Genomic DNA, 12,146 nt, shown 5'->3' with positions numbered 1-12,146 from the left:
TTTAAAGTTTGCATATTATTTTCAGTTTAATTTTGAAAAATGTAATTAAAATAGTTGTATATATTTTCTAAATTAGATTTAGTTTATATTTTTAGTTTTCATATTTATTATTAACAAATTTGTGATTTTTTTTCTATTCGTTTTTCTATTTTGAGTTTTCATATTATTTTGGTAAAATTATTTTAACAATATTATTATTTTCTTTAATAAAAACAAATTCATGCTTTTTTAATAAACAATTATATAAAAGTGTCATTTTAATGATTTATTCTATTTTTGTTCAGTTAATAATATCAGATAGATTTTGGTGTCTCGACCTATTTCAATTTATTGCTGGTGCAACATTTCTAATTTTAACAATATTTATGCTCATTTTTTATTTGACTTCAATAAACAAAAATGTTTAAATAGTTTTAGTTTTTATTAAACTATCATAACTTTGATGTGCACACAAACCCACTACAAAAATGAAAACAGAATTCAAACGTGACCCGAGTGAAAAGTCCAATTTATTGCTAGTCTACAACAGATTTTTTTTTATTTTCTCATGAAATATTGCAATAGTACTATATAGTAAATAGCTTATCAATGTGGGTAATTTTCATTTTAAAATTCATGTACCCTCATTATCTTCAGTTAAAATCTGAAAATGCACTGAAATGACGTAAATTAGACAGCTTGGTCAGAGCATCCGTCAACTGTCAGTCTGCTGCCGGCTGTTTTTACACATCCAATCAATTGGCAGTGAAAACCCAAGCCACGGCCACTAATTTTCTCCTTTGAAATTCCTTTTCACTCAGAAATGTGTCAGAATACGGAAGTAAAAACGATGAAGTCTTTATTTGAACTACCAAGAGGCTTTGCTTCACAAATGTGCATATATGGGATTAATTCATCAGCATATCATGTAATACATTTAAATAAGATGTTTAAAATTTGACAGCATGAGTTGTTTATCTCACTTGCTCAGTGGAGATGTGAATGAATGCAAACGGCTGTTTCTCACCCACCTCCAGACACACCTCTGTGCTGGTTTCTATGTAAAGTTCTGCCAATGAAAATCCCCTGCGTTTCCCCTGCCATTTAAGGAGTTATCGAAATTATATTATGCTACATAATGAGGTTTTCTGCAGGATATGTGAGTATGGCTTATTCTTCAAATCATATTCCTCAGACAACATCAAAGTTTGGCACAAAACCAAAGCCCCCCCCCCCCCCCCAGTCTACCATAGAAACCAAATGCACCCAAAACTGCACGATAAGCAAATTAAAGATCGTCCCAGAGGAAATTAGTGTAGTATACTTAGCGCAGATTCAGATATTGTAAACTGCATCTTAAAAAGCACTGGCGGTAAATAAACTCTTCTAAGATCTTAGATTTGTGCCTGTGTGTGTTTCAGGGGCATGCATAGCCTGCGCTCAAAGTTCTGTCGGCTGTCCATCAATGTGACCCGATCCACAAGGATTCGTGTCTCTCTGACCCTCCTAAAGTGAGCGGTATCTCTTACATATTCTGTTTGGACACATGCTGGACCCCAACGGGAAAGGCGATGCTCCTCACGAGAACAGATCACAGACTGAGATTCTTTTGAATGGGTGTGAGTGACAGGCAGCGATGCTACATTCACGCGCGTCACCGGCCTTCAAGTATGGGTTGCCTGAACACGCGTCTCCCCATCAAACACTTCAGGCAAATCATCAGACGTCTGAGACCTCTGCCTCAGACTTACTTCAGATACAGCCGAATCACAAAGTTTGGATAAAGTGAGAAATGTAATTCTACATCCCGGTTGCGGTGATATAAAGAAGCACATAAAACACATCTACCATTTACATACTGACAAAAAAGTGTTCTGCTGTTCATCATGCACGATCAGCCCAGGGCTATCCGGGGGGATTTGTTTACCTTGCACCTCCTTGTCGTTTCTGAACCATCGGATGTCAGCTGCAGGCTTGCTGCCAGATGTGGTGCATGTCAGCGTGACGTCCTCTCCCTCAGCGGCTGGTCTCGATAGGCCAGTGATTTCTGGTTTGGCTGGGACACCTGAGATGTGACCCAGAGAAGCCGGATTATGATAAAATATGATGGTGAGGTGGATTCACCACATGTAGCTAGAAAACATTTGGCGTATTTACAAGACATTTACAATCTGAGCTGCACGTTTGTGAGTGCATCAGTTTTGTGAGGCACCAGTTAAAGCGATTCTCTATATTCACATGCAACTCCATGTCTATATCATATTACATATACTGTACCTTCCTACGTTTAGGTCTTATACTGTGTGTCAAAAAATCTTCATTTTTAGGTCAAGAAACAAAAGAGCTTTTTTGATGGTACAGTGGGCTGATCCTAAACCAAACCACGCGGTCGCCGTGACCCATTCACTCTCCATAAGTCAATGTTAAATTTACACATTTACATCAGTCCCCGCGCTGCCGAAGTGCCTTAAGAAAACAAAAACCTGTGAAGGATCACACTGGCCTCACATCAGGGTAGAGCGGGTTGACCTTATGCAGATTGATGGAGATTACACTGACGTATGGCAGGTCTTACCTAACACTGTAAGGAAGGCCTTGGAAGTCTTGACAGGCATGGTGAAGAGCGAGCAAGTGTACTGTCCTTCATCTGATAGCGTGACGTCGCTGATGCTGATGGTCAGCTCTTTCCAAGAGGCTCGAACCAGCTCAATCCGGTTGTCCCGTAACGCTGAGATAGAAAGACAACATATGAATAGTGATCAATCACATGACTGGAAAAGACTGAAGAGGATTGAAATGGCGAAATGTTATTAATATACTGAATTTATAATAAACAATTTACTATTTTTATGATGAACTACTTCACATTTTGTGTATATAAAAATGTGGACCTCTTTTTACAGCAGGATGGGATGACACGAGACATGCGTTCAGCAAGACTAATCAACAAATCAACAAAATTACATAAAGACAATTTTAAATCATTAAAAATATATATATTTATAATAGTCTAATTTTGTGTTGGAATTTATGACAAAAATAAGTTAAACTGAATGAAAACTGCAACCAATGCAAACTCCATTAAACCACTCACAAAATCTAGTTCGACCTGATGAGTACGATGAGTACAGTGTCAAGCACTGTCCATTTGTTGAAAAATTTTACTATAAAATGTAATTGGGTGTCCCGACGCGGTTTTGTTTAAACAAAACGTCTGGGAATTCTGCTCAGAAATGTTCTCCCTTCTTTGGGGCTGTTGTTACATGCAAACAATGACATGTCAAATCGGGAAAATGGATTTACTTACACGTCAGCCGAGACAATCGCAACATCTTCCAAGCCTTTTAAATGTGCATTATCGTTAAAAGCAATGCGTCTCTGAACAATAAGATCTGAGGCTACAAGACAGTGTCATTCTACAGGATGAGTCAACGCTGCTTAGATATTCTTTTTGAACGTGTGCCAAGTTATGAATAGGGGATGAATCAAGGCTTTGTTGTGGATATGGCAAACACGGAGGGGTGGGGTTTGGCACAGAAACTGGGTAAAACCAGGAAAGCTGATCAGGTGTGGACTCGCTCCACGCATGGGCCTGCTGATAGGACCTGAGGAAATCAAGAGACTAGAGCCATCAAAGCTGAGGGGAAGATGACACGTTTCCACCAGCCCGTATCTTCCTCAGACACATAGGGAAGAATGCAAGAGAAAAGTGCGTTCCCTTGTGCAGAAAAGGCAAACACATAAACACTCACAAAACGAACAGCACAAAGGTGAGGATAAACTGCCAGTCGTTGTTTTGTACCGCAGCTGATGGTACAGTGTTGAGATTCGAAAACGCTTGGCATTTTCCATTTAAGTCATACAATGATAACGTATAGTGATGTGGGAGTTGAAAGGAACGCAGAGAAGAGAAGAAAGACATCGGCTGGAAAAAAGATTCACCCACACAGAGTCTGAAATAGATTTACCACAGTGGTTGAATTTGTTTCAGCGTTGGGGTCAAATGAAGAGGTGAAAAGCATTTGTGGAGAAAACTCGATACAACAGTCTCGAGATGTGTTATTTCCTTTACTTTACACAAGGACTTTACACTACGCCTTATTCTGACACAATGGTGTCAAGCTTACAACATTATCCCAAATCCACTGACAGAAACAAGCACACAAAGGTTTGAATAACCCCACAGACAACCGTTATCAATTCAACGCAGGCCAACAGGGGCTGGCAAAAACTCCTCACGCACACTTCCAAAAAAGAATCGAAACCTGCCAGATGCCCAGAGTTAGCTTCAATCTGTCACAACCTTGGTGAAATGCCAGCGCCTGACAAAGCTCTTTTTCCACAGCTTAAAGAAGTCAACATGATAAAATGGTTGGTTTCCAAGATCCATCTGACTTCGACAACACAGTTTATTCCACTTTCCCCACTCTTGAGGAAAAGAAAAGAGATGTACGTTATCTCTGCGTGGACAACTCTGCCAGGCTGGTCTGACTGACATCCAAGCCTCTCCTTGGGCTGGAGCGATCTGACAACTGTCTGATGACGCAGGCCACCGGTTAGCACGTTTAGTCGATGCTCCTCTGCAATGGTACTCATATTGATTTTCTACAAAGGCTCTTTATTACTCACAATTAAAACTTGGCAACCAAGGCAAAGATGGCGGCGACGGCGGGATAACAGAGCAGATTGCGTCTGTAATTTTTAAGGTCATGAGTGCCTAAGAACGTAGGCGTGGTTGGAAAATATTGTTTGCGTTCTCAAAGCGTTCCGATATATTTGGTGTTGTTGTTCTTGGATGGAAGATGGTTGCCGACCAAATGCATTCACACCTTTCTTGTGAACAATCATTTGGCGGTACGCTCTGAGAGACGCTCGAAACACACTGAACATCTAATTTCAACTCTGACATAATCTGATCACTCCATCTGATGCGACGATAGAAAACGAGATGGAAACGGAGAAAGAGCGACCGTCCCGCAGCTGCTACGCTGGTCTTGGAATTGACACGTTTAGAGAAGCCAAAAGTCCCGCTCTCTACAATTAGACGACTCCAACAACCATCTGTGATTGGTCACTTTCTGGACAGGCTGTGATTATTGCTGGGATATGAAGCTGTAGACAGGAAGTTCATTCCTAGGGGCTCTCATGGGCCAAGAAAGTGCTCAACTGCAGGTGGGCAATGATCAGAGGTTTAAACAGATCTCACACACCAGGTGCAGGAGATAAACTGGGACTTGGTGACATCTGGACACTTGCGAGGATGTTGTGGGAATACTATAAGGCAGAGTCATGCAGTGTAATATCAGGTCAAATCTTACATTACAGATTCAGAGACAACAATGGGGCACAGCTACAGCAAAGAAAACCGCTCAGCTCTAACTTAATTCTCTTTGACGAATCTCTAAGGTTTAGTTACTTTGTTCATCAAGCTTGTTGCTATATCAAAACACAAGACGAGACATTTTTGGGTCAGTCTAAGAACACGGTGCTTTCATGTGAGCTGCGTTTCACGGGGAGTGCATGAATTTGAGATGCGGAACGCACAATATCTACAGATTATTCAGAGATGGAAATTGTGCATGGAATATGCAAACACATAGGATTTCGTTTCATCAGACACTTGGCTGTTTGTTCAATCTTACATGAAAAACAACAAGGAGTTTTTTAAGCATTCTTCTCAAAATAAAAGGGAGGCATTTTAATGGATTCGGACATTGTGATGGCTGACGGTGACTTAAGTTGTTTAAGCAATGATCATCCACTGTGCACTGTAAAAAAATGGTCATTAGTTTATAACCAACCAAATTGACAACACAGACCCTGATAAATTTAATACTGCCATAGTAGAAGGCAGCCCTTCTCTATGTCTCACAGTACCCTTAATGCTATGCTACAAGCAGAGACTTTCTGAAATGTCACACAGCACTTAAGATTTCATTTATCGACTGATAATGCCATAATGATAGGAGCCCATTAGTGGCCCATTAGGTTCTATGTGAGGTGCTGGGCTTTAAAAATGACATTTAACTAAGTGTGGAAATGTTAGATGGTAATGAGTTGTTTTACTTCTCTTCCAATTGGAAGGCTTTGTGTCAAAAGCTTGCTTTAGAGAAAGGAAATGGTTTTCAAAATTTGAAGCCTTAACACCATACGTGTTGAAGTGGTATGCGTAAAACAACACTTATGACAACTTTCGTTTCATAGTCTTCTGAGTGGTGCCATTTCGGTCCTTTATGGCTTATATAGGCTGATTTTTCAAATTTCATTTGACAAGGATTTGAGCACACATCTTCAACACAAGCTAGTAAAGCTCAATATGTGGGGTCACTATAAGGGATATATTTTTGTTTCATTATTTACTCACTCTCTTGTCATTTTAAACCTGTATGACTTTCTTTCTTCTGCAGAACACAAAAAAATATATTTTGAAGAATCTTGGTAACTGAACAACACTGACCCCCATCCATTGTATGGACATAAAACCACTGAGACATTTCTTAAAATATCTCCTTTTGTTTTCTCCATAAGAAACCATAATATGCAGTTTAAAAACAACATGAAAGTACATATTTATACTTTAACTATAGCTTACAGCTATACTGTAGTTACGAGTCAATGAACTTATTTCAGTGTGTTTATTCACATATATCATTAAGACAAACACGCCATGCCATCTCTGTTATATACTCATATATAAAAAGCATAATTACTAGTTTCAAAGACGTACAACATTATGTACTATACTGTAGACAACCACATGCAGCTCAGTTGTAGAATTTGACAAACTAAGAGTAGCTTAGTCAACTGTTTTGTTATGCGTATCTAATGTGTGAAGGCTTTTTTCCTTTTTCCCGAATAGGAATTCGCTCCGCAGATAGTAAATTATCACAGCGTGAATTCTCACATTTATTGGCCTGCAGCAGTGAAAAATAATATAAATCATGATGGCTTCCATTGTTCGCTAGGGACGAGCTCGGATCGACAGAGGAAAATGTGCTGATACAGTACAAGCTAAAAATGCACGCCAGACAGCAACATTAGATAAACCCTTTCAAATAACTTGAGGAAAAAACACAATTTAGTGATAACTCTACACCGTGAAGCATAACAAGAAGATTGTGCCTTGTCCCTGTGCACACTACTACAAATAAAGCCTTTTCTCCTTAAAGCCGAGTGCATTTTGCTGGGCTTTTACATGTTTTCATCTAATGAGCGATTTAACAAGTCCATTAATGCTGTAATTTGAAACATAACAACATTTTGATTGCCGGAGGCCAATTTAGAGCTCACTCTACAATTTGACCTTTTGCAATTTGAGCTGAACGTCCCTAATGAATGTCATAAGCCAGTAGCAAAAGCAGCGTGTAGCGAAATGACAACCAGCACCATCGACAATACAAAGTACGACTGGACATCTACATCTATAGAGGTATGTATGATGTATGAAGAAATTATGCATACAACAAAGCTTCGGGATCCTAGAGCTTCCACTTCACAAAAATAGATCCAGAGCTCTCATTACCAAGTGCTAAATGAATCCTATCCGCAGGTGTCGTTTTCCCATAGGTGGGGTCTTTACATCATGTTCTGGTAGAACGTATTCACTCTAATTTATTCAGCTGGAGTATGATGAATCATACGCTGGCATTGCATTAATAGTGCACAGATAAGGGAGACATATGGTGCTTATCGATTTTCCTGTGGTGGCGACCCATCATTGTGGCGCTTCCTTGCTAATGGCCTCGGGCTTAAATGGATACGCAGTAAGGTCGTACGCCTGGCGGACCGCATCAGATGAGCGGATGCTTTTATCTAGAGCACCGCACGCTACACTTATGAAAAGGACGATCCCCCTGGAGCAACCTGAGGTTAAGAGCATCCCTCGAGGACACAGCGATGGTAGCATGACATGTGGGAATCAAAGAAACAAATGATTGGATACCGGATTTGAACTTTATCCATTTTAATAGGTACAACCTTAACTATATATCATGACAGTATGTTTTATGAAAAAAGGTAAAGTGGTCAACCGTCTTTAGTTCACCCAACATTTTCAGTAATAATTGATTCACCCTGTACAGGTAGAAGACTCTTTCTTCTGTGGAACACGAAAAACGATATTGTGAAAAACGTCTCTGTGGTTTTGTGTTCATACAATGAAAGACAATGACGTTCAATGTTGTTTGGTTACCAACATTTTTCAAAATATCCTGTTGTGTTCTACAGAGGAAAGTCATACAGGTTTGAAATGACATGAGAGTGAGTGATAAAAGGAATTATCATTGTTCGGTGAACTATCCCTTTAAAAATTCCATCAATCTAATTCCAGCAGCCAAAAGTTATGTTGAACATTGGAAAACGAAAGCCTTCGTACTTTATTTCAATGCATGCTTTGATTCCTATGCGTTTTGGTTTCCCATTCCCGACGTTGTGAGAGACTGACTGGGGATCAATCTTAAACGCCACAGCGCTTGCACCGATATCACGACCTCTAGCGGAGCGACCCTGACTGGGCTGGCGAGTCACAAGAGTGCTACCGTGAGACGTAATCTTCCAGTCATATAGTATTGGTCATACTGAGAAGCCTCTACTGACGGCCTCACGGACAGTGGCGTACGCCTCTAGTAGCGAGGAGCTGTCCGGAGCCGAACACTGGGGAAACACTGCTCTCCTCTTAGAAGAGTGTGTTACGGAGGCCACATCCTACCCGGAGGGGAGGTTACATGTGGAGACATAACATGGTCTCCCTGGCGGGGAGAACAACATGCGGAAAGGTGTTAGCCCGAATAGGGGGACAATCCAGGTGGGATTACCACCGGCGGGAGGTCACAGATTCACCAATCGGGAAATCCTGAGTGAGGAATTCAACACACGGGACGACCCAGAGGGGAGTCACTACGTATGGGGCACTAGTCCTAATACAGGGGTCTGCCTGAGCAGGGATGACTCTACCTATAACGGACCTGGTTCTAACAGACGGCTCCGCTCAGTCTGTTACCAAGTGCAATGCTTAGTGATGGATGGAATGCCTATACTTCGCCCGAGAGGGGAAAGTAGGGAGGCTACAATAGCGCACTAGTCTCACCTGGTGAGGGGAGAAGGCGCTTTCGCAGGCGTACGCCCAAACCAGGAGCCCACCCTAAACGTTGGCGTTTAAGGGCATGTGCTGCAACTGGTTCCACGTGGAGATTGTAAAACCTTGTGAAGGTACTGGGCGTAGCACAACCCGCAGTTCTACAAATGTCTGCCAGAGAGGCGCCCTGTGCCAGTGCCCACGAGTGGAGTGGGCTCTCTTTGCCAGCGGGCACGGTGATCCTGGGATTGGTACCCAGTGCGCCACCTCTGTTTGGAGACAGCCCCCCCCGGGTCCAACCGGACTAGAACGTGTTTGTCCTGCACGAGGGGCTGGAGCCTCCTCAGTGCCAGAAGGACTGCCAGCAACTCTAGGCAGTTGATATGCCAACGCAGTCGGGGACCCGTCCACCGACCCGATACTGCGTGCCCACTTGCACACCGCACCCCACCCTTGCAGGGAGGCGTCTGCCGTTACCACGACACGCCTCGAACCTGTCCGAGCGGAACCCCCGCTCGGAGAAAGGTCAAGTCTGACCAGGGTAAGAGAGTGCGAAGGCACTGCGGCGTTACCGTAATCCGCCTGGTGCCGGCGTGCAACCCGACTCTGTAGCCAGTGCTGAAGCGGCCACATGTGCATCAACCCGAGAGGGATTACCCCCGTCGAGGACACCATGTGCCCCAGGAGCCTCTGAAAATTCTTCAGCGGCGTCGAGGGATTCTGACTGATCAACCTCAGACAGCGCAGCACTGACTGTGCACGCTCGTTGGTGAGACGTGCTGACATACGGACAGAGTCTAGTTCCATACCGAGGTAAGAGGTGCTCTGCACGGGGGAGAGCTTGCTCTTCTCCTGATTGACTCGGATGCCTAGACGGTCTAGGTGCCGAAGCACAAGGTCCCTGTGCGTGCACAACACATCTCGCGAGTGTGCCAAGATAAGCCAGTCCTCGAGATAGTTTAGCACTCGCACGCCTTGCTCCCTGACAGGAGCTAAGGCAGCCTCCACTAGTTTGGAAAAAACACGTGGAGACAGGGCCAGACCGAATGGCAGGACCCTGTACTGATACGCCCTTCCCTCGAACGCGAACCGTAGGAACGGCCGGTGTCGGGGGAGAATAGAGACGTGAAAGTACGCGTCCTTCAGGTCGATTGCCACGAACCAATCCTGGTGACGTACAGAGCCCAGGATGCGCCTCTGCGTCAGCATTCTGAACGGCAGCTTGTGCAGGTGCTTGTTCAGGCGACGCAGATCCAAAATGGGCCGCAGCCCCCCGGCCTTTTTGGGCACGATGAAGTACGGGCTGTAAAACCCGGACGACATCTCGGTTATAGGGACGGGTTCGACCGCACCCTTCGCCAGAAGGGCGGCGACCTCCTGCCGAAGTACGGAAGCATTCTCTCCTCGCACCGAGGTGTACAGAATGCCCCGAAACTTGGGGGGGCACCTGGCGAATTGGATCGAGTAACCGAGACGGACTGTCCTCTCTATCCAGTGTGACGGGCTGGTGTGCTACCAAGCGACAACGGGACCAGAGGGACAATCTGCTTCACCGTGCCGGGGGAGGCTGGTTCGGTGGCTGACAGTACGGTCACCTCGCACAGGGGGGACCCCCCGGGAGGTTGACGGCTCTGTATGTTTACCTGCTTCAGGCGGCCTGACGCAATGTGCGGGGGAGATTGCGGTCGGCGGCCCGATCCATCCAATACACCGTCTGGACGAGAGTGTTGTGGAGGATAACCCAGGGGAGATTTGTCTCTTTGTGAGTATGTGGGCGCCGGACCCTGAAAAGGGCCCAGACTCGATGGAACGCGGCAGGCAGCGTCCTTCTCCAATCCGGCGTTGGAAACCCTAACCCTAACTGCCGTCCTCCACGGTATCACCAAGCAGCCCTGCTTGCGAGATGGGCGCATCCAGAACGGGCGTTCTGGGCGCCGCTCACCTGCGCAAGACTAAGCCACAGATGCCTCTCTTGGACCACCATTGTGGACATCGACCGACCCAGGGCACGTGCCGTGGCCTTCGTCGCTCTTAGCGCGAGGTCTGTGGCAGTACGCAGCTCACTCATACGAGTTGGGTCGGACTTCCCGCCGTCCAAATCCTTCAGGACTTTCGCCTGAAAAACCCGGAGGACCGCCATGGCGTGGAGAGCGGAGGCGGTTCGTCCAGCAGCACTGCAAGCCTTCGACACGTGTCGAAGAGAGCTTACATGCTCTGGACGGGAGTCTAGGTCGAGCCCCCCAAGTGGCAGCTGTCTGCGGGCACAAGTGGCCCGCGACTGCATGCTCCACGCGGGGGACGTGAACATAGCCTCTAGCCGCCCCACCAACCAGGGAAGTCACAGCGACCGAGCCCTCCGGCCTGAAACGCGCCGAAAGGGGCGCATTCCAGGACTTGGCGAGCTCGTCATGCACCTCCGGGAAGAATGGTAACGGAGCGGGGCGTGGCTTTTGACCACGCCCCCGAAACCACGCATCTAGCCGCGAGCGTTCCGAGGAGGATGTTGTTACACCCTGCAACCCGATGCACGCGGCTGCCCGGGAAAGCATGGCCGACATCTCAGCGTCAGTCTCCTCCGGAGCTCGACTGCCTGACGACAGGAGATCAGAGGAGTCTTCCGCATCCGATGCCAGCAGGCAGCTGTCCGACGCAGCGACAGAGATAGCGTCATCATCCGTATGCGAAGTCTTACCACTATGAGACGGCCGTCTGCCGTTCGTAGGGGACAAACCAGGTGAGCGTGAAGGGGTATAGATGGTCTGCGAGCGGGAAACTGACGGAGCAACATCTATCGGCGTCCCTATATCACCCCCGCCGCTCGCCAAAGCGGTCAACCTCGCCGAAACGGCAGCTGAACACGCCTGGGAAACAGACGGGGTGGTGGCAGCGCTCAAAAGCACGTAGCCACCGTGACCGCAACACCCTGATTGCTATGTCCGCACACACGGGACATACCGCATCAGTGAAACCTGCCTCAGCATGCTTGAGCCCCAAGCAAGTGACACAGGAATCATGGCCGTCAGACTCCGGGATGAGTCTGTCGCACCCAAGGATACAGCTACGAGACATGCTCGTAGCCGGAGGGACTTAACTC

General features: G+C 45.7%; 1 protein-coding gene across 2 annotated transcripts in view; it reads right to left on the bottom strand.

Annotated features, from left to right (window-relative positions):
- cadm2b (cell adhesion molecule 2b) overlaps positions 1–12,146 on the bottom strand; it is a 176,869-nt gene that overhangs the window by 21,792 nt on the left and 142,931 nt on the right. The window contains exons 1-3 of one of the 2 annotated variants that reach the window (XM_079481727.1): positions 3,287–3,483; positions 2,555–2,707; positions 1,907–2,044 (exon numbers count right to left, since the gene is read on the bottom strand). In XM_079481727.1, the coding sequence (XP_079337853.1) occupies positions 1,907–2,044; positions 2,555–2,707; positions 3,287–3,311 (316 nt within the window). In that variant the 5' untranslated portion in view covers positions 3,312–3,483. Of the gene's footprint in view, positions 1–1,906; positions 2,045–2,554; positions 2,708–3,286; positions 3,484–12,146 lie in introns of those variants that run through there. The other variant, XM_079481726.1, reaches the window with a different exon arrangement.

Source organism: Barbatula barbatula (genome assembly GCF_947034865.1).
Source record: "Barbatula barbatula genome assembly, chromosome: 19".
NCBI lineage: Eukaryota > Metazoa > Chordata > Actinopteri > Cypriniformes > Nemacheilidae > Barbatula > Barbatula barbatula.
The sequence above is the reverse complement of the archived record's forward strand: the minus strand, read 5'-3'. Positions and strand labels throughout refer to the sequence as shown.